The sequence below is a fragment of the Hemicordylus capensis genome, chromosome 4 (assembly GCF_027244095.1).
Source record: "Hemicordylus capensis ecotype Gifberg chromosome 4, rHemCap1.1.pri, whole genome shotgun sequence".
NCBI lineage: Eukaryota > Metazoa > Chordata > Lepidosauria > Squamata > Cordylidae > Hemicordylus > Hemicordylus capensis.
Window position 1 is genome coordinate 172,353,677 of NC_069660.1, and position 23,748 is coordinate 172,377,424.

General features: G+C 44.5%; 1 protein-coding gene across 8 annotated transcripts in view; it reads right to left on the reverse strand.

Annotated features, from left to right (window-relative positions):
- The window catches only part of ANKHD1 (ankyrin repeat and KH domain containing 1), a 158,700-nt gene extending 152,169 nt beyond the window's left edge, over positions 1-6,531 (reverse strand). For 7 of the 8 annotated variants that reach the window (XM_053242855.1, XM_053242854.1, XM_053242852.1 and 4 more), the window contains exon 1: positions 5,988-6,530. In XM_053242855.1, coding sequence (XP_053098830.1) covers positions 5,988-6,284 — 297 coding nt within the window. In that variant the 5' untranslated portion in view covers positions 6,285-6,530. Of the gene's footprint in view, positions 1-5,987 lie in introns of all 8 variants that reach the window. The other variant, XM_053242848.1, reaches the window with a different exon arrangement.
- Between the last annotated feature and the right edge of the window lie 17,217 nt (positions 6,532-23,748).

The following is a 23,748-nucleotide window of genomic DNA, read 5'->3' on the forward strand; positions in this document are numbered from 1 at the left end:
TTGCAGGCAGGAGTCTCTCAGTCCTATCTTGGAGGTGCCAGGTAGGGAACTTGGAACCTCAGAAGCTCTTCCCAGAGTGGCCCCATCCCAAGGGGGATATCTTACAGTGCTCACACATGTAGTCTCCCATTCAAATGCAAACCAGAGTAGAACCTGCTTAGCAAAGCAGACAATTCATGCTTGCTACCATAAGACCAGCTCTCCTTCAATAATTCTATCAGACAAAGCCTTGCTTAATAGATTATGGAAATGAATAAAATTACATTAAAAAACCAGATGGAGATGTACCTAAATTAACTTTTACATTGGGAAATCACAATGGAATGTTGCTATCTATAAAATAAAACATATTTCACCCATTTTCTATTGCATTTGTCAATGCTGTTTATTATGTGTGTGAATGTGCAATTGAGATGACTGGTAGGAGGCTCTACTTTCTCCCCAATTCCAAGCCCGAGAGGAGCAAGTAGCTCTGCTTATTACTCTTGGAAGAGGGCAATGCAATCCCTGCTATGGCGAGGATAGTGAGCAGAATCATGGAAGCCTGTTTGAATGATTGCTAAATCTACACATCAGAAGGGCTGCAGGTTTATCAGATGAAGTTGTAACACTAACATCACAGAGCTATGAATCCAATCATCCAAGAGCAGCTGAATCCCATCTGATAGACACAGAACTTACCAACAGTCAGTGCCTTACTAGCTGAATGCAGACAGAACTGTAGAAATATGACTCACTTTTCAACAAAAGACACAGAAGCTTTGCTGATGTTTCCCAGGCCAGAGAATGGGAAACCCATCCATTTTAAAATGAATCTATGATTATGGAGAGAAGACAAACAGTAGCAAAATGACTAACTGTGCTCCAAGAGACTAGAATGCCTTTTATTTAGCTATGCTTACCTTTCCATTACAATTATTCTACCAGCAAGATTACTGGAGAACTGGTCTTGTGGTAGTAAGCATGACTTGTCCCCTTAGCTAGGCAGGGTCCACCCTGGTTGCATATGAATGGGAGACTAGAAGCGTGAGCACTGTAAGATATTCCCCTCAGGGATGGAGCTGCTCTAGGAAGAGCAGAAGGTTTCATGTTCCCTCCCTGGCATCTCCACGATAGGGCTGAGAGAGATTCCTGCCTGCAACCTTGGAGAAGCCATTGCCAGTCTGTGCAGACAAGACTGAGCTAGATGGACCAATGGTCTGATTCAGTATATGGCAGATTCCCATGTTCTACACTGCTAGCTTCTCAACATGCAGATGAGCTAATATGATGAAGGATCATTGCAATCACTGTCACAACCCAAAGACCCATTTACTCAGAGAGAACAATTGATAGCAAAACTGTACTGTGTTCTCACAGTAACAGAAAAATCCTAGTTGCCTCAAAGTGTCAAATTACGTGATGGGAATACTGAAGTCCAACAGAACAAGAAAATTCATGCTAGAATTTCAACTCAACAAGGTTTAAGGTACATTTATAGAAAGCACGTATAGTACATTGTTTTCATACTTTCTCTACAACTTAATCTGTAAAAGTGAAATAATGCCAACATTTATCCTACTTGTCTCTAGTTTCATTTACAGAGACCCACATGATCTCAGACCTCAGCAGGAACCACTGAAAAGCAATGAAGTAGAAACAAGCAAGTTCAAATGGAGCCAAAACCTATACATACGTGCAATGCAAAATCACACCCTACTTCAGCCGTGTTCCTGAATTTTTCAAGTACATCTTCCCTTTTATTCCATACAAGTACATTACTCCTACTTACCCCATGAGAACAATGTTCAGAACTATACCATCATCCTTGGCAGCAAAGGTCTCCCATCCACCCCTAGAACACATGACTTCCTCCCACTACCCAAGACAGTCATTTAACCATTATATCCATGACTGTTAAGACCTTCCAAAAATATGGCAGGCTTTTCTCCCTTAAGCACATATTTCCCCCAAACTTCTTTCCTGTTCCATGTCAGTACCATTTTCTTACTTATTTTAAAGTGTTTATTTCTGTTGTCTATCCTTAAGATACATATTTCTCCCAATTTCAGCAGCCAATTCTTCTCTTTCAGTAATACAACTGACATTAGATGCACTACAAGAGTTTTTAAACTGCCATACAGCCAATCCAGCAACGCTTCAGTTTGTAAGCTGTGGAGAGAACAAAGTATTTCAAAGCAAAAGAAATTTGAGCTCTATGGGAAGTAGCTTTCTCACCACATTCTGGAAAATACTATTCCATTTACAAGACTTCAGAATACAAAATGTTTTTTTGGTCATAACAGTATACTTTATAGAAACTTCAACATTAGTAGTTGGTGAGCAACTTGTTCAAGCAAAAAGGTATCAAACCTGTCGGTACCACTAAATTAGCATTTACATGCAAGGAATACATACAATTTCCATTTTATGTTAACATAATTTAAGTTTATAGGCCAAGCATGACACAATTACTGGACAATCGTCTTGCTAAAACAAAAGAAATGGGACTCTTTGCAATCTTGGCAGGGGAAGAACCAGGTGAAGAACAAAGTTAGCGAAGGAAAGAACATGTTAGATTAAGGAAAGAGTTTCCTAACTGTGTTTAGGGGAATCCTGGGGTTTGTAAGAAGCCTATCAGAGTTCCCAAATTAGAAGCTCAGCAAAAGCAAACAAGATTTCTTCCCTGAACAGCAGCTTGCCCACCATTAACAATCCTTCCCTAGAATGTGTAAGCAAGTGGCCTGTGTTCTAGGGCACACTGTTTGTCAAAATATATATGATAGCACCAAACTCATTTGTTAAAACCTGCGCCTCCCCAATTATATATTGGGTCTGAGGATTGAGTCCGAGGCATTTAAGAGAACGCCTTCTTCTTCATCAACCCTGCCACCTATTAAGATCTTCTGGGGAGATCCGGTAGCAGTTGTCACTGGCTCAGTTGGTGGCAACTCAAAATCGGGCCTTTTCTAGAGTTGCCCTGAGACTCTGGAACACACTTGCTAATAAAATTAGAGTTTCCCCTTCTCTGAATGTTTTTAATATGGACCTGAAAACATACCTGTTTAGTCAGGCTTTTAGTTTATAGTTTTAAAGCTTCAGGTTTCAGTTTTTATTTGTATTTTAAATTGTTTTAATCATATCAATGTTTTAATGGTTATTTTTAGATTGTGAACTGCCAAGGGACATTTTTGTATGGGTTGGTATAGAAATGTATTAAATAAATAATTAAAGTGGAGTGGGGGAGGTCCAAGTTGTTTTTAAGCAAGCGAGGTACAGAGGCAACAAGGTGCTAACCTACCCTCTAAAGCTTTACCTTCTCAGACCCTGTTCTACCACAAACTCTTCCCAGTTAGAAAGAAATAGTGATGTGCACGGAACCGGTTTGACGCTCCTTTTCTGGAGCACTGAACTGGTTCGAAGTGCTGGTGTTTGAGCCGGTTCGGAGGGCGGGGTGTGTGTATTACTTTAAGGGCCAGGGAGGGTGCCTCCTACCTGCCCATCTCGGCCCCGTTGCCTTTCCCCCACCAACATTCTCCCAAGAAGTGTGGGCAAGGTGCTGCAAGGTTCTTCCTTGTAGCCCCATTCAACGTCACCACGCAAATGGCAGACATGCATGTGCGTGTGTGCTGTGCGCGCACACGTCAGCCATTTGTGTGGCAACACTGAACGGGACTGCAAGGAAGAATGCTGTAGAGCTGAGCCCATGCTTTTTGGAAAAGCACCAGCGAGGGGAAAGCAGCGGGGCAGGGATGGGCAGGTAGGAGGCATCCTCCTTGCCCCTTAAAGTAATACCCCGCGCTCTCCCAGGAGCACATGGAACCAGTTCGATGCACATCCTTAGAAGGAAAGTGTTTCGATGTGGAGGGAGGCTGGCTATAAGAAAGTAAGTGGCAGGTGTACAACCACTTTACTGATTGCCCTTTTATTCTAAAGTGTAGAATCGCACTCACTCTGTAATCCAAGTTAAAACAAAACAAGTTGTCTTCTTGTCTAGTTTTACCCTCAGTTCACACTGGACAATCTTAATGCCCAACAGGCTCACCCAGTGTCCTAGTTTGCATATAGGATGCATCACAGATCATTCAACACAATCCTCTGCAACAGAGTAAAGGCAGACATGTGGATAGTGAGGAGACGGGTGTTTCTCACCAGATAAATTGATGTGGTAAGTATTCCCTGAAAACAGAAATTTCAAAAAAATGTGGAGTTAGGGATAGATCCAGATTTTCAGAGAACAGAAAAGGAGTGTTAAATGATAGCGATTGTGCAGTGCAGTGGGTAAGAGATGGAGCTGTGAATCGGATTACACCATCTGAATCTTACCTCTCCCATAAACGCACTAGGACAGTTACCTTATGCAAGCTCCTCCCTCTCAGTCTCAACTTCTTATGTGCAATATGCAGATAATAATGCTTGTCTAGGGTAAAGGGTTGTAAGGATTAAATCAAGTTAACATATGTGAATTGCTTTCAACACTCAAAAAGCACTGCATGAATGCCAAGTATCATAAGCATTTAGAGCAGAAGAGAAAATATGAGAAAGTCAGATTTTAATTTTTAAAAATTACATTTTCCTTTTTGCTTCTGCTGAGACCATAAGCATTTTCAGAACTGATTTGTCTTTTCAAAATCTATTTAATGCTATCTGTCCTAAGCTCCTGAAATAAGATGATCCATATATTTGAAGGCTTCTTTGCCCATTCCAGCAAACATCTGCAATTATGAAGGCTAGGAACTTAACTGAATTCTCAAAATTCTAGTGGCATCCTTTAGCCTACACAAGAGTGACTTCACAGCCATGTTGCCTATTTCATTATTCCCATTAAAGTCATGTACCATTTTATACTTTTTAAATATTTGTAATACACTAAGATTCAGTTTCTGCAAAATAAGGTTATTAATAAAAAATAACATGATTTTTAAAGGGTTTTTTTTTGCAAACAACACATTACAAGACAAAGTTATTCATAAATTAAAAGAGTACAGTTCCTCCAAAAGAGACTTGGCTGACAAAGTTTGTAAAACATGTGATCAAGTCCAGCTTTAGCAGCCCACCTGCCCATACAGTAATTTACATCCCCCAAGTTTAACAAGGCTTTTCTCTCCAAAACCTGAAAGCAATTTTATACACTATGGGCAATGAGGAAAATAATATTTATGTAACCTTATATAAAAACAGTGCCATCAAAGACAAAAAAGATCATATTAGTCTATATAAGTTTTTTGCAAGAAGCAAAAAAGATTATATAGACTATGGGAAATTAATTTTGTATAACCCTTCAGTACCACTAGGCCACATTAAAATTTGAATGTGAAAGAATCACAGGTATGCCTTATTTAAAACAAATGTGAATTACAAAATTATAAGGGCTGTGTGTAGAGCAGGAATAACCTACCTTCCTCTGCAAGACTGTAAAGACTGAACGCAGTTGCTGTCAAAAGGGTTTCGATAGCTTATTAGTGAAAATCAACATTAACTACGGAATCCACCATTTCCACCTGTGTGTCTCACGGTGGGATTGAGGACATTCATACAGCCAGATTTTCCACAGTAAAATAACTCTTTGTAAGCAGAGAGAGGGAAAAGGAACATATAGCACAAAGCGAAGATCGCTTCCGCAATCACCAGGATCCGAGCAGGTACCGCGAGAAGGGAGAGAGAAAAGAGACACGCGAAAGAAATTGGATGTGCAGAGCTCCGTGCTCGGCATCCCTTTGGTTATTTTAAACCACACAATGAAGCAAGGAAGGCGAGCGTAAATACTCGGGTCTTGCTCGTATTCAGAGCAGGGAGTGAAGCCCCGAAGGGCGCCTCTAGGTGGGTCCCTCCCCACCCTCTTTTATGTCCAAGGGCGGCCTACTACCGGGAGGTTTCTACGGCCTGGCGGGCGGGGCCGGTACCCTGGCGCGGGAGGGAGCTCCGTTCGCGACGACAGCCTTCCGTCCCCTCCCCCACTCCAGCAAGCGGGAGCGAAGGCCCGGCGCCTGCTTCTCTTTCTCTCTCACCTCAGACACTTCGTCCTCGTCGCTGCCGGACCCAACACCGCTCCCGCTCCTCAGCACGGCGGCCGCCAGCTTGAAGTCGATGCTGGAGACGGGAGCTCCGGCCTCTCCCGAAGTTGCTGCCGGGCCTGCCGGTCCACAGGGCCCGGCCTCTCCGAAGAGGCGCACGGCCCTCAAACCCAGCGGGTTAGGCCCGGCCGTGGAGGCCTCGACGATGGCGGCCGGGGCAGCGCGGGGCGTCACCGAGTCTATCTCCTCATCGCCGGCGGGGGTCGGGGCGGCAGTGCCGTCCGTGAGCATCGCGCGCTGATCCAAGCTTGAGCCGCGGGAGGAGGGGAGGGGGGGAACGCAGTCTCCGTCCCCTCACAGCAGCAGCGCCACTAACTTCTCACACCCTATCTAACCTGCGGCCACCGCGGTGCCCTCCCCAATCCATTCCACCGCTCCAATTGGCTACGCTCGACCGATGGCCTAGCTCTATTGGACAAAATACCCGTCACTCTGCTCAGGCGTCACGCGCTCCATCACCCTCCCACCAGCAAGATGCTTTGAGAGTACACGTCGAGGCCGTTTGGACAGCCCGCCCACAGCTTTAGGTCTTGTACCCTCGCTTCCTGAAACTGCTTCGATATTATTTGGTAGATCGTGTGTCAATCAATCACTGGTCTCAAATTCTTGTTCGTTGAATGGACAGAAAAACTGTCATTCGAAATACTCTTAAGATTGATTGTACAGGGCACTTATCAATCATATCGTGCTCCTCTTGGCGGCGTGCGATTGGCTTACGACGCCGCTCATTCCCACCTTTCTTCTTTTCGAGTAAAGGTCTCGGTCAGCGAGAACAGTCTCTCTTATCTTAAAGTAGGGCGTATTGATTGGTAGCAAAGTGTGTCTATTAGTGATAAGGCCCACCTCTAACAATCCACCTGTCTTTTCACCCCTCTCCAAGCTGCTCCGTAGGAGGAACGTGATTGGATGACACTCACGTCAGTCATTAAGACCAAAGGTCTGATCCTCAGCCAATCTCCATCCCATAGAAAACATTCCTAGTTGCCATTTTGTTGGATTTTCTACTCAAAATCTGTGGGAAATATTTCAAGGCAGGCGGCCTTTACTCTTGTCACGCCTGGGTCTTCCCATGACCAATTCAGGCAAAGAAAATGAAGACTGACAGCTCCCGTTTGAGGCTTGCTTAAGTGGTAAATGGAAGTGCACTGGTACGGTACCCAAAGTGAGGAGTGCAGGCATGTCTTCCAGCATGTCACAGAGGAAACCAGGAAGCTCACAAGTTTTTAAAACATCCCTGTCCTCCATCCAAGGATCACTGTCTGAACATGCCCCCACTTTACACATTTTTCATCCCAAGCTGCCTTATACTGTCAGATCCTTATAGTCACAAGATGTTGGGAAGGGAAAAACCATAGCAGAACCATTCCAAGTAGCCAGGGCAAAGGAAGGGTGAGGGGAGTTACAAGTAGCTAACATGTTCTAAAATGCTGTCAGTTGCTGTGGAGACCATGGCTGCAAAGCAGGCTAGAAATCAAACAAATAAATTCTCCATCTAGACCAGGGCTGGTGACTTTGTAGGGCAGTAGGTGAGGCAATGCCTCAAAGTGACAATGCTTATGCTGAAGACTGAATCTGAGAGCTGCATACAGTTATGGCCTCCGCATAAGAATGTCCCTTATGCCAAGTCAGACTATCAGTCACAAACCTGTTCCAGCTATCCTACTTGAGATCCTTTTAACCAGAGATGCCAGGAAATGAACTTGGAGCATAATGGACAGGACGAGCCCCCTTTTCTCTACTGGCATTACCCATTTCACTCATCAGGACAGGACGAGCCCCCTTTTCTCTACTAGCATTACCCATTTCACTCATTAGGAACATAGGAAGCTGCCATATACTGAGTCAGACCATCCTCTATAATAAAAGCCTTGAGCATGATCCCGTGTCCTTTTCCGGCCCATGTCTTTCTCGGCCATTCTGGGCATGCGCAGAGCGCATGCCCAGAACGGCCGAGAAAGATATGGCCGTCCAGACACGGGCGGCCATGTTGAGCAACAGCAGGGGGACAGGGAGGGCTGAGGCAGCAGCGGGGGAACCGGGAGGGCTGAGGCGGCAGCGGGGGAACCGGGAGGGCTGTGGCAGCAGCGGGGGAACCGGGAGAGCAGCGGGGAACAAAAAAAAACCCGGCGGGGAGAAAAGTAAAGAGTTAAAAGACGGGCCCTCGGGGAGACTGGGAGAGCAGAGACGGCAATGGCGGGAAGCGGCAAAACAGGAACCGGGGAGAACTCTGGGCGGCGGCAGCGGAACTCTCCGCCCGGCTGCCCACTGCAACGGCTGCGGCAGCGGCGGAACTCTCCGCCCCCTCCCACAGTGACGAGCAAGCGGCAAAGCGGGAGCCGGGGAGAACTCTGGGCGGCGGCGGCAGCAGCGGAAATCTCCGCCCGGCTGCCCGACAAACAAAAAAACAAATAAGGCAAGGAGGGCGAGAGAGAGGGAGAAGGAATAAACAAAACAAACAAAAAAGGTACTAGCGCCTGTTATTTACCACACAAAGTAACACACAAGCACCCCCCCCCAACCAGACAAAGCTCCATACAGTGCGGCAGGGGGGAGGGGCAAGGGCAGGAGGGAGTGCGGCAGGGGGGAAGGGGAAGGGCAAGAGGAAGTGGGGCATGGGGGAGGAACTCTCCCCTACTAGCGCCCGTTATTTTAACGGGCTTGAAAACACTAGTTGCTTTATAACAGATTATAAAGTGTTATTAAAACAAATTAAGCATTTAACACAGGTTTCTTTCATTTCTCACCTGCACTTGTGTTACTGTCTTTATATCTATATTTGCATATTTGATTGTATTTACTGAAATGAAACATTCCTAACCCTCTCCTGTGCAAAAGAGCACTATAGAGAAAAATGTGTGAATCAGCAGCACTCATTGTTGAGCAGCACTCTTTCCAATCTTGGTCAAAAAAGTAGGGTTTTAACATTTGTGTCCCATTCCCCTTTTGACAGTTGTGTCCAGGAATTATCTCAGAAAAAATGTAGCAACCCTATTATGGAATATATCCCGGAGCCTTATGCTATGCTCTGACCCAGGCATGCCAGTGCTCCCCAACTCACTGTGGTGCCAGAGCTGGCATGGTGATGTGATCAGGCCACATCGGTTTGACTGCTGTCCACACTCAACTGCACAGTGAAGGCAGAGAGCAATGGTGGGGCCATGAAGGCAGGCAGTGAAGGCAGGCAGTGACAGGGTCCCGCAAAGGCAGGTGATAGGCAAGGGGGCATCAGGGGCATATCTATGCTGGGGCAGCAGGGCACATGCCCCAGGCGCCACTTGAAGGTGAGGTGCCATTTTTTAAGATGAATTTTTTTTTTAATGGCCACTGCACATGCTCAAATGGCCTCTGCGAGGCCCTAGGCCAGGCATCCCCAAACTGCGGCCCTCCAGATGTTGCTGAACTACAACTCCCAGCATCCCTAGACACAATTTTTTGTGGCTGGGTATGCTGGAAGTTGTAGTTCAGCAACATCTGGAGGGCCGCAGTTTGGGGATGCCTGCCCTAGGCCATTCCAGGCCTCTCAGAGGCCATTTGAGCATGTGCGGTGGCCATATTGTTTTCGGTGGCGTTTAAAAAAACTTTTTTTAAAAAAAATGGCCACCGCACATGCTCAAATGGTCCCTGCAAAGACATAGGCCTTGCCAGGCCTCGTAGAGGCCATTTGAGCATGCGTGGTGGCCTCCAGAATGGACACCACACTGATCTTTGTAGGCCAGAACAGGCCCAAAAATCAGCCTGGGACAGGCTGCAGTGGTGAATTAAGAGGCCGGCAGGGGGAGTGAAGACTTTTGCAGGAACCCCCCCCCACGCCCTTTAGGAAGCCCCTCGAAGGGGCTACAGGTTTTTAAAAAAATTAAATTTAATATAAGTCACTGTACACACATTCAGTTTGGCACTATGTACAGAGAATCAGGGCTTGTGAATACTGAGCTGAACTTATGAGCTAGGATGGTATTCATTTACTCTTACTTTGCTTCTTGTGATAAATGAATTAAATGTGATGTCTTAATAATATGGCTATTAATGGTGAGTTTGTCTTTGAATCAGTATGAAATCCTGCGTATTAAGGCCCACTGGGAGTTTCTTGCTCTCTTTCTCTCATTTTAACTGTCTTTCTGAAATATCTGGGAAAAGTCAAATTCTCCATTTATTTTTAAAGTTTATGTAATACTGATGCTACAATGCATAGTAGAGAATTAGACAGGCACTTCTGTTTAGTTTTCCAAGTACACTTCCACATAGTATTTGGGTATTTCATGAGCCCCAGCATACTGAAATTTGTAGTTTTCCAACATTATTTCGTCTGGCTACATCCACTGCTAAATAGTTTTTGAAATATTAAAAGAATTAACGACCTTGACTTGTATTTTTGAGCTGATATTATGGTAAAGTTATCTGAAAGATGGGTGTCAGATGTTTGGACAGGGGGCGCAATTTCAGTGCTTGCCCTAGGTACTATTTTCACTAGATACGCCTCTGGGGGGCATCCTCAAATCTTGTGCCCGGGCCATATCCAACCTTGCTGTACACCTACTCTGAGCAACAGGGATACTCTGAGCTACACTGCTGTTCTCCATTTAATTTACCTGCAATATTTTATTGCACCATACCCCACCCTTTCTTCAAAGATGAAGGGAGAACAGTGCTTCTCCCTTCATCCATTTTATCATTAGAACTGACCTGTTTGTAGGTCAGGTAGGTTAGGCTGAGAGAATGACTGATCCAGCATCACCCAGTGAGCTTTATACATGAAAGTGGGTTTGAACCCAGATCTCTTCAATCCTCCTACAACACGTAGATATGTACAAACACCTGCAAATACGTACAGTCTGAATAGGGTTAATGTATTACTGTATCTACCTGGTGTTCTTGCTGTACACATTCACACACCAAAAAGACTTTAGACTCACAAATGCACACTCAAATATGTCTAAACAAGGAAGGCCTTACTTCCATGTTTTCCTTACAAAAAACTGAAATCCTATAACACATAGGCTCCTTTTTGCTACACATTACACATTAACCTCCCATGTGAACCAAACATACAGACAATTTGAGTTTAATTTAAAAATAATTATTGTCAACATGCAAAGAATAGACAAATCCTCAAGAAAGTAGCAGGAATAGGAACAGGAATTCAACAAAAAAGAAAGCAGCTACAGAATAGAAGATTTATTCTGAGGTATTTCAATAAATTATCTTTCTCATGGAATATTTGCACTGGAAGAGATACTTTCTTGCCAAAATCCTAAGCAGACCGATGAGAGTATTCAACCCTAGAAGATATTTAGTGGTTCTCAAAATGACGGTGCAGGAACAGGTACTACATTGCCATTTTGACATCTCCTGCACCAGGTTGACCTCTCCTGCTTCTGCCTTCCATTTTGTGGTAGTAAGAGTAAAGGTCAGGAAGGGGTTCCCAAAGAAAGGTAACAGCACAGAACCCGAGATTTTACTTCTGCCATATGCCTTCCTGGGCATGCAAAAGGGTGAATGTGCACAAATATGTGCACAGATACAACCAAGTGCAGAGCAGAAACCCAGCCAAATAACTTGGCTACCACCTGCCAAAAGGTGAAGCAGTCAAAATTCCCAACATGCACCCCCCAAAAATGCCCACACAGTGCTTTACCAATCAGAGGTAACAGAGCAGGAGCATCGTGGTGATTGGAGAGGTGGGGATTCCAAATGCAGATAGGAAGAGGGTCCTGTCATGGTTAAGGTCAGTTGGAATGCAGCTGTTACTGGTGGGAAGACTGTAGAGGAGAGAAGAATCTTTATATATAAAAGGATATTGGGTAGGGGTCTGCAAAGAGAGAGGTTGTGAGGGAGGAAAGAGGCCCTTCAGGAGAAGGAGACTGCCACTGCGAATTAGATGAGGAAACAAGATGAACAAGATCTGTTGACTCAAGAAGGAAGAGAGAGAGAGAGAGAGAAATTTAAAAAGATGGGAGGAGAAGATAGACAGATGGGAAGAGCGAGTGGGCCTGGGCCTGTCAGTGGCCTGAGGGGAACTAGTGGCCATGGTGGCAGTGAGGAAGGGCCAGTTCAACCATCGCCGCTGCTCAGAGCTACAGAGGCCATTGGTGGAGGCAGGCAGGCAGGCAGGCGAGAGATGGGCCCGAGCCTGTCAGCATCCTGAGAGGATCGAGCAGCCATGGCGGCAGGGGCAGTGAGGAAGGGTCCGGCTAACTGCTGCTGTTACTCCTGCGGTAGGAGCAGGAGCAGAGCTTGGGTGAGGGTGGGGAGGTTTCTGGGGTTAGGGTGCTGCGGCTTGGCCAATTGGCACCAGCAACACTGCAGCCATGATCAAGAGGGGTGAGGGGGATGGAGCAATGGGATGGAGGAGCAACCAAGAGGGGTGAGGGGATGAGGGAGATGGAAGCAATGGGATGATGGAGGAGGAGGAGCAGGACAGGAGTGCAGCTCAGGTGAGAGGACTCTGGTGGGGGGAGGGGAGCAATCAAGTACTAGCGCGCAGATGCTCTGTGCGGGTTAAACTAATTAACTTTGATACTATCAGACGCTTCTAAAAATTCAGTTGTGCTGTATTATACATGTACAGTATGTAGGAAGTAAATAGGGAGAAGAAGTGCCAACTAGCATTAAAAAGCTGCCTCACAACTCTTGTCATAAGACAGTATCTGAAGGCCTTTGACTTATTTGGAGATCACTTGACCTCTAAAAGTTAGGAATGTTTTGTATTATTTTCCAGTAAAAATAGTCAGGTGTCCAAATTCTATTGTGCCAGTACAATTTTCAGTATTATACTTGATAACTAGTCATGTTTCTCTCTCTCTGGAAGGGCTGGGATTCCATTTGACATTGCTGGGAATTATAAGCAGACATTTCAATAAGTGGAATAAAGAGTTCTATACTTGCACTGCAGACTTTCAGTTCATCTATTCTAGCACTAGTCAGGGTGCCAACTGTAAAAGAAAGTAAACAAAGTGAAGCAAACTCTTCTATGTACCAATTCTTGGTTATTCAGTGCTATTTCTTTCCTTTTTCTTAAGCAAACAAAATAAAATGATACTTGTGAGGAAAGAACTACTATGTGTTTTACAGAGATGAATAAAACAGGAGGGAAACTGGTCTTGTGGTAGCAAGTATGGCATGTCCCCTTTGTTAAGCAGGGTCCACCCCAGTTTGCATTTGATTAGGAGTCTACATGTGAACACTGCAAGATAGTCCCCCTAGAGGATGGGGTCACTCTGGGAAGAGCCCCTGCATGCTTGCCTGAAGAAAGTTCCAAGTTCTCTCCCTGGCATCTCCAAGACAGGGCTGAGAAAGACTCCTGCCTGTAGCCTTGGAGAAGCCGCTGCCAGTCTGTGCAGACAGTACTGAGCTAGAAGGTGGCTGGCCCAATGGTGTGACTTAGTATAAGGCAGCTTCCTACGTTCCTAACATTTTTCCTGTTTTAGAGAGTTTAAGATACAAAGATACAAGGTAGGATATTGGGTGAATATCTGAATTTTTCTTAGGAAAATTTCACTGAGGGTCTAGAGAAAGGTAGTAATTTAGAAGAGAGGTTAAAATGTTGTGGAGCAGGCATCATTGCCCTTGGTATATGCACACTTTCTTTTTAATGTGTTCAGAGTCTGAAACTGCAAAACCTGTTCCTTAGAGAAAAAGGTGGAGTGAGTATATACATCGCAGAAGTGCTTAATCTTTTCCCCATTGCTCATTTTTCACCCTGGTTCCGCCTCCAGCACCGCCCACGTTAGCTCCACCCACCACCTGCCCTGCCTAGCACCCACCCAGTCCCAGGAGCCACCAGCCACCACTGCCAACAACTGAAGAATATTTCCCAGCTTGTACAATTATACATTAATGCAAGTATCCTAGGAAACAAACAAAGAAAGTGGGGGGAGAAATACAAGGCATACGTGCCCAGGGAAAAATCCAGAGGTAAAACAATCTCCAAGCCACCACCCCCTTAAAAAAAAACAACACCCACACCACAGACGTTATGGCTGATGAGTTTGAAGTCTCATGCAAATAAGCATGAATGTGGTGTAAAATTATTTTGTACAAAATAAAAGAGTGAAAAAAGGTGAAGGTAAGGGCAAACACCAGCAAACACCAGGAAGCTAGCTAATGACCAAAAGTAGACTCTGTGTCATAGAAAGAGGATTGTAGAGGTGCTCCCAGGTTTTCAGTGGGGGCGGGGGGGGATATATGCTGGGCAGAGCTGACACTCCCAAACGCAACCCCCAGGCAGGTGAAGTATCTACACCTCCAACTCCCACTTAGTTTCCCACACAGATGTCCCTAACTCCTGCAATATTCCACACTACCATTTTCAGGACTATTTAAAAGTACAACTTTTAAAAGACTGTTTATTTCACACACTGAAGGGCCTATTGTCGGTGGCGGAGGAGAGCTAGGAAGCCAGGGTGTCCACCATTTGAACAATCTGATTCAAGATGGCAGACACATGAACATTTGAGGTACAAGTGGGCTTACTTTATTGTTTACTTTTTGTTTTATTTCTATACCTGGAATAGGGAACTCACCAGGGCAGCAGACACGATCACTCCTAAGCATCCCTTCTGACCTGCTTTAAAAGTGGCCCCTTGGTATACAGAGGAGTTGCGGGGTCTGAAGCAGCAAGGTAGGCGACTGGAGCGCAAGTGGAGGAAAACCCGGCTCAACATTGACAGAACACAGCATAGAGCCCCTTTGGAGGTTTATGCGGAAGCAGTAAGTATGGCAAAAAGCCCAATTCTGGTTTGCACTCATTGCTTCTGCAGCTTCATGTGCAGCAAAGCTGTCCCAGGTTGTGAGGAGTTTGTTTCAGGCTTCTTCCATTTCAAACCAGTCCCCGGAGACTTTGTTCTGCTGTGATGCTTTTAATGGGCTCTTTTGTGGACAAAATATCTTATATTCAGGCCGACTTGTACGCCACTGTTTTTGCAAAGTCTATTAAACTGATGTCCAGAAATCCCTCTTGCAGTATTAGACTGGATCAGTTTCAGTCTGTGATGCCTGAGGAAGTGGACAAGCTGCTTAGGGGTGTGTGGCCTACCACTTGTTCTCTGGATCCTTGCCTGACTTGGCTGCTTCTATCTAGCAGGGAAATTGTTGGAGATGGTCTAGTTAATATCATTAACTCATCGCTGAGGGAGGGTAGGATGCCTCCTTGTTTGAAGGAGGCAATGATTAGACCATTTGTTAAGAAGCTTTTTCCTAGATCCCTCAGTGTTAGATAGTTATAGGCCGGTCTCCAATCTCCCATAGTTGGGCAAGGTGATTGAGAGAGTGGTAGCTAACCAGCTCCAGGCAGTTTTGGAGGAAACCGGTCATCTAGTTCCATTTCAAACTGGCTTTAGAGCAGGTGATGGGGTTGAGTCTGTCTTGGCCAGCCTGATGGATGACCTTTACCAGGGAATTGACAGAAGGAGTGTACTTCACCCAAACTAAGAAACACGAAAGCTTTTGTGTCTCTTGGCTACTTTGTTAGTGGGGCCAGGCTACTTTTATGTACTTTAGTTCTTTAATTTTCTGCTCTTATGATTTAATAGCTTTAAATTGTTTATGTTATCATTACTGTTAGTAGTTTGGGTATTTTTAAAAATGATTATAAATATTCAAAATAAATACAATTCACAAGCAGAGTGGAGCATAGGCTATAGTTAGTCCTGCAGCCAGTCATGGCACACCAATTGTGCAGAGAATTTTAGAAGGGACCCTGGGGGTCTTCTGATCCAACCTGCTGCTCAGTTCAAGATGATATAAACCCCTGTCAGCGTCCCATAACTTAGATTAGGGTACACATGATGGGGCTGTATCTCGCTGTCCCCATTATTATTTCTCTGATTAACTTGACCCTTTCCAAACTTGCTTTAGGGCAGGCTATGGGGTTGAAATGGCCTTGGTTGGCCTGATAGACCACCTTCGCCAGAGAACTGACAGAGGGAGTGTGACTCTGCTGGTTCTTTTGGATATCTCAGCAGGTTTCTATACTCTATCTATATTCTATCGACCATGGTATCCTTCTTGATCACCTGAGGGATTTGGCGATAGGAGGCTCTGTTTTACAGTTGTTCTGTTCCTACATCTCGGGTAGATTTCAGATGATGGCGCTCGGTGACAGTTGCTCTTCAAAACACAAGCTGCAGCTATATGGAATCTCTCGGGGCTGTCACTAATGTTTTTTATCATCTACATGAAACTGTTGGGTGAAGTTATCAGGGGATTTGGTGCTGAGTGTTATCAGTATGTTGATGACACCCAAATCTATTTCTCCTTGTCATCAATATCAGGAAATGGTATTAGCCCCTTAAGTGCCTGCCTATAACCAGTGGCTGTTGCTAGTATCTGCCTTATGTTTCTTTTAGATTGTGAGCCCCTTGGGCACAAAGGAACCATTTTAATTAATTATGTATTATTTATTTTTCTATGTAAACTGCTTTGAGAACTTTGGTTGAAGAGCGTTATATAAATATTCAAAGTAGTAGTAGTAGTAGTAATGGGCTGGATGAGGGATAATAAACTGAAGCTGAATCCAAGTAAGATGGAGGTGCTAATTGTTGGGGGTCATAATCTGCAAGATGGGTTAAAATTTCCTGTTCTGGATGGGGTTACCCTTCCCCAGAAAAAACAGGTTCGTAGCTTGGGTGTGCTCTTGGATCCAGGTCTCACCCTGATGCCTCAGGTTAAGGCTGTGACCAGGAGCCTTAACAGACAGGGCTTCTACCCCAAATCTCCTTCAGGAGAGAGTGTGTGCATTCACACCTGAATTCCCTTCAAGATCCTTGGACCCACTCCACACACAAGTCGGGCTTTGTCTTTGTAATTCTAGTTTATCTCAAGGTATTTCTGGGTTTTTAAAATGCTGGTTTTAAGCTACTTTTTCTGAAAATGCCGAAGCAAATAGGGAGAGGCACTGATGTAGAACCATCAGCATGATAAGAGGAACGCTGTCTTTGAAATGCAGATGTAACTCTTTAGTAATCTCCCCCCTCCGCCCTGCACTTGGATAGAAGGAAAACATGGAGGCATGCCATGTGAACTTGTAAAAACAAAACCCGAGAGCAGAGGGGAGGGGCTGCTTTCCTCAATGCTGCGAGTGTGATTCAATGTGGCTTCACTCAACATTTACCCCACAACATGAAGCCATGTGCTAATAACTCCCAGGAGTGCTTTTTACCCACTGTGATTGATTAAACAGCTCTGCCTATTCCTTGAGTAGAATGACCTGAAAACAGTGGTGCATCAGCTGGTAACTTCAAGGTTGTACTACAGCAATGCACTGTATATAGGGCTGCCTTTGTGCATAGTTCAGAAACGTCTGTTCAAAATGCAGCAGGGGCGTAACGAGGGTGGGGCAGGCAGGACACGTGCCCTGGGCGCCATTACAGGGGGGGCACAAAGTGCCTGCCATGTCCTGACCCCCACCCCAAGTGCATTCGGAGAGGTGCCCCCCCCCCAGTGAGCACTTGCCATTTATTTCAGGCAGCGTGTGCTGCCTAAAAGTGTCTACAGTGGACCCTCGACTTACGAACTACTCGACATCCGATGTTTTCGACTTACGAACGACAAAAATGGCCGCACGCTTACGAATTTTTCGAGCTACGAACGGAAACCGTTGGCAGTTTAGATGCGGTTTCCTCGACTTACGAATTTTTAGATGCGGCTTACTCAACTTACAATTTTTTTTAAACCTCCGTGGGTGCGCTTTTCGACTTACGAAATTTTTGACCTCCGAATGTGCATTCGGAATGGATTAACTTCGTAAGTCAAGGGACCACTGTATTCCCCCTTCTCTCCCTCCAGGTAGGGAGAGAAAGGAAGAATAGATGCTTTCAGGCAGCAAGCACTGTCTGAAATGATGCTGAAGAGCTTGCTCAGGCTCTTCGGAGCTCGAGGCCACGTCCCTTTGCATGAGATGTCAAAGGGGGCATGGCCTCAAGCTCTGAAGAGCCTGCGCAAGCTCTTCTGTGTCATTTCAGGAAGTGCTTGCTGTCTGAAAGCATCTATTCTTCCTTTCTCTCCCTCTCTGGAGGGAGAGAAAGGGGAATAGATGCTTCTGCCTCCAAAAGGGCTATTGCTCCCGCCCCTTGTGTTACTAACTTACTTGCCTGCTGAGAACTTCAGTTCACAGGAGCCCTTCTGATATTCAGATCTGCTTCTTTTCAGCTTAGCAGTCAACAAACTGAAGTTTTGATGCATGGATGTTAATTGTTATAATTTCCCAAGTAGCTGAAGAAATACAGTCGTGTGGCCAACATTCAGGGGAGTATCTCTTTGAGGCAATTCTTATTAGGCCACCCACTTCTCCTGACATCATTTGAAGTTACCAGAGCAGTCATTCCGTATGGGAACTCTGGCCCGTTTTTTGCAGAGCCATTGTGTTCTGTTCTTAGGGTTAGATGTGTTTTAAAATATTCTACCCTTTAACTATAAATACATTATGAAAAGTATTTTGCACTGATAATGCAAAATCTTTCTGATCAAACTTGATAATGAAAGCTTGCTGATGAAACATTTAAGAGGCAATGTTAATAGATTTAATTGATCCACCATTAATTTGTTACAGTGTTGAAGTAACCCAATAATTATTGCCGTATTAATTCCCCTACTTTCCCCTTTTCTCAGGTAAGTTCTGTGACATAGTGCCATTTTAGCCAATAGGGCTGTTTGGGGGAAATGGAAAAGTCTCGGGCCAAAATCATCCCATTCAGAGTTCTATATTTTAAAATAGTTCTGTGATAAAAAGAACTACTAACTGTAGTGCAGTGTACTTGAATTGTATATATGTAGTATAACCAGCTGCTTAGGACAAAAAGAGACAACCACTGTGTATTTGTTAGTAACCTGGTTATCTATCCTGATTAAATGTGTTTTAATCACAGTGGTTTGCCTGGGAAATTTGCATTACAACTAGCTCCAAGGGGCTTGGCAGTCCTGTTTAACTCTTTAACCAGTATTGCTGTGATTATGAGAATGCAATCAGAGACAGCATTGTATGTTTAAAGAAAAATGAAAAGTTGCACATTATCCTTGCAACCTGTTCCTAAATGTCTTCCATGGAATAAAATTCTGTTCACTTTGCTAGAATTTATTGCAAATATTTAAGAATTGTAGCCTTAGTAGTGTTCTGTCAGAATGGATCCTGTCAATCTCAGTTGTCATTTAAATCACCACATAAAAATTAAGTTATTAATACTTTTAAGTTTTCTCATTTGTACCATTTCAGACTGCAGGTGTTTTTAATCTCATTAATATTTTTTAAATTATCAATTTAAATCTTGTTGCCTGTTATTTTAGATATTCCTCCAGAGTATATGCTGTTATACTTTTAGGTGATGATTAAGTTGATTTACAGATAAATGGACCCTTGATGGTCATTTACTAGTTACTTAATCTATCTGTGCACATGTGAGGACATTGAGGAAGACCACTGACTTGAAAATTATGGTAAAGTTATCTGAAAGACGGGTATCAGATGTTTGGACAGGAGCGCAATTTCAGTGTTTGCCATAGGCTCTATTTTCCATAGATATGCCTCTGCTGGAGAGACCACATTATGCCTGTTCTTAAACAGTTGCACTGGCTGCTGATATGTTTCTGGACAAAATACAAAGTGCTGGTTATTACCTTTAAAGCCCTAAATGGCTTAGGTCTGGGCTACCTGAGAGAGCAATATTCTCTACAACACCCTGCACTGCTCATTAGGGATATGCACGGAACCGGTTCAGAGACCCTTTATGAGCCTCTGAACCAGTTCGAACGATGGTTGGTTCCGCCGGTTCGACAGCAGGGGAGTGCATCTTTAAGGGCGGGGGAGGGTGCACTTACCCCTCCCGCTGCATTTCCCCCACCAGCATGCCATTTTGGTAAAACCCCTTGAGGCAGCGGTGTACCTCCTTGCCACCCTGTTGCCATGTCTCCCAGAAGTGACCAGAAGTATCAGACGTGCCTGCGTGCGTGCGCCTGTTGCACCCATCCTGCACATGTGCCTGCCGTGCTTGCAACATGCACATGCCCGGCACACACAGGCGAGTCTGATACTTCCGGTCACTTCTGGGAGACGCAGCAACAGGGTGGCAGGGAGGTATGTCACACACACCCCTGAGAGGCTTTACCAAAACGGAGCGCCAGCAGGGGAAATGTGGTGAGAGAGGCAAGTGCAGCTTCCCCGCCCTTAAAGATGCACACACACACCCTGCCACTGAACACACCCCGCCCGGTTCCATGCACATCTCTACTGCTCATTAAGATCATCAAGAGGGATCAGATTTTGGGTGCCACCAGTTCATCTGATGGTAATATGGAATTGAGCCTTTTCAGTTGCTGCCTGTACGTTGTGGAATGTGCTTCCCATGGACATAACGTAAGAGGACTGTCTTCCTTGGAGGCCTTCATGAGATCCTTAAAGACCCATCTCTTTAGCCTGGCTTTTAAAGATATCTAGTTTTAACCTTGATTTTAATGAGATTTAACCTGGTTTAAATGTTTCCTGATTTTAACATTTTATTCTGTGTTTTTAATTTTAATGTAAACTGCCCTGAGCCATTTCAGGAGGGGCGGTATATGAATGAGAATAAATAAATAAATAAATAAATAAATAAAAATAATAAACAATTAATAATTAATAAGTGTTGTGCACACCAGAGCACACAATGGGGAACTTTGGATGATGAGAACTATGGAGAAAAGGAATTGGTATAAAAAGGTATTCTGTTAGACAAACCAACTGGCCTCAGTGCACACATAGAAAAAGCATATTGCTAACACTTGACAATCATAGAATTTTGGAGGTGTAAGGGACCTTGGAGGTCTTCTAGTCCAACCCTTTGTTCAGAGCAGGAAAATGCTACAGCTGCCTTGACAGAAGGGCCCTCTGATTGGACACTTCTAGAGAAAGAGAGCTTACCACCATGTCAGGCAGACCATTCTACTATCAGTCGGGAAATTCTTCCTAATGTCTAGCCTGAATTCTCTTCCTTGTGATTACAACCCATTGGCAGTCCTGACCTCAGAGCAACAGAGAATAAATAAACTGCTTCTTATTTTTAACTCTATTTTTCATTTATAGTGGAACAAAATAGCACTACCAACAATACAATACTATACAACACAACAGTATAATTTATCAACCCTGCAAAACACAAAACAAACTTCCATGCAATGTATGAGGTTGTTCACATGACTGGGTGGGTGGTCCAGAGGTTTGGTAGGGGTGAAGTCCAGGTAAACTGACCTTTTCCGCCCCCAGATGAGCGATTTCTTGTTTTGAGAGTGTCAACCGTGCTCCCAGACGGGTAGCCCTGCATGGCGCAGTATGCAGCTCTGGAGGCCAGGATGATGCATCCTGGCTTCCAGAAATCCCACAATACACCACACAAGACACACAATGCATTGGGGGATCCCCTGAAGAGACGGGCACTCTAGGGCCTGTCTTTATTTATGACCAGGCTGGAAGCAGCCCATGTTCACAACCGAGCAGGTAGCTTGGGTTAAGAGAGTGCTCACTCCTTTAGCATAAGAAAGTCTTGAGGGTCTTCCTGAAAACAAACAGAAAAGGAGATGCTATTAGTTCAGCAGGGAGCATATTCTAAAGCCCTGGGGCAGCCACAGAAAAAGCCCAGTCCTGAGTCAACACCAGGTGAGCTGGTGGCAACCACAACCAGACCTGTCCGGAAGATCATAGAAGGCGGGTGGGTGCATGACAGAGGAGACACTCTCTTAAATAGCCTGGTCCCAAGCCATTAAGAGCTTTATAGACACTTTGTATTTCACCCGGAAACATATCGGCAACCAGTGCAGTTCTTTCAAAACTGGTGTTATATGGTCCCTTTGTGTTGTCCCATAGACCAATCTGGCTGCTGCATTCGGTACCAATTGTAGTTTCTGGATTACGTACAAAGGCAGCCCCACATAGAGCGCATTACAGTAGTCAAGTCTGGAGATTACCAGCATATGTACCACTGTTTTTAAGGTCATTCACCTCTAGAAATGGACGTAGCTGATGAATCAGCCGGAGCTGATAAAAAGCACTCCTGGCCACCGCCTCAACCTGAGAAACCAGGGAAAGCTTTGGGTCCAGGAGCACTCCCAGGCTACATACCTGATCTTTCAGGGGGTGTATAACCCCATCCAGAACAAGCAAATCTAAACCATCTCTCGGGTCCTGACCCCCCCCCCCGTCAGTACTTCCATCTTATTTGGATTCAGCTTCAGTTTGTTATCCCTCATCCAGCCCATTACCAGCCTCCAAGCAGGCATTTAGGAAAGATATGCCATTTCCTAATGAGGTTGACATGGAAAAGTAAATCTGGGTGTCAACAGCGTATTGATAACACCCTGCACCAAACCTCCTGATGATCTCTCCCAGCAGTTTCATGTAGATGTTAAAGTGCATTGGAGACAGTTTGGAGCCTTGTAGAACTCCATACTTCACTTCTCGCTTTGCAGAACAACAGTCTCCAAGTGTCACCATCTGGAATCTACCAGAGAGGTAGGAGCGGGACCACTGTAAAACAGTGCCACCGAATCCCAACCCCCTCAGGCAATCCAGAAGGATATCATGGTCGATGGTATCTAAAGCTGCTGAGAGATCCAAGAGGATCAGCAGAGTCACACTCCCTTTGTTGATAGCCAATTGGAGATCATCCATCAGGCTGACAAAGGCAGTCTCAACTCCATAGCCCACAGGAATGCCTGTTTGAAATGAGTCTAGATAATCTGTATCATCCAAAACTGCCTGGAGCTGAGAGGCCACCAACCATTCAATTACCTTGCCCAACAATGGAACGATAGAAATAGGTCTGTAATTAGCCAGCTCTGAGGGATCCAGTGCAGGTTTCTTCAAAAGTGGTCAGATAATAGCCTCCTTAAGACAAGGAGGCATCCTGCCCTCCCTCAGTGAAGCATTTATAATATTTACCAGACCCTCTCTGATAATATAATTATCAGATGAGATATACCTTATGATTTGCATTTGTCCCAGATGCTGACATCTGTAAACTTTCCTTTATCCTTGAAGCTTTAATTTCACTCAAATCATTAAGTAAAACCACCTCTGATTTCAACAAAACTTAGTTATGTTTTTTATGTATTGCAAAACCCTTTGCCAAAAAGAAGGTAACTGAGGACAAGTCTACCACATATAATAACTGCCTGTTTTGCCATAATTTCCCCAGCATAAAGGTGACTTTGAGGGATTTAAATAAAGTAACCATAATGGTGTTATATACCACCATGGCATTACTTTTTAAGAAAGTTCTTTAATATTCAAAGAAATTGGTTTTAGGGCCCATTGACCATATTCAACTCCAATACAAACCATCCAGTGAGCAACCCAAACGTATTTCCCAATTATTCATATACTTATTTTCCCACATTTCTCTGCCACCAAATATGCATATATCTTTAGAACAAAATCCTTCATATAAGATGCTCCACTTATTAATTATTAATAGTGATCTGATTTTTAAAAGTGTTGACCCAAAATCGTAGAAGCGGGAATGATCTCAGAACAATAATTTCTCTCCAACTATCCCTACCCATAATTTTTAATATACAAATGGGCTGGTTACTGACCCTAAACATCTCCTTATCTTATCTTGCCACAACATTTCTTCTGGAGTATAACCAAGTAGTCCACAAGATTCTATACCAAGCTGTGACGACCTATTGTTGTCATTCCAGTCCACAGAATATGATGAGACTGATAAGTGTCATA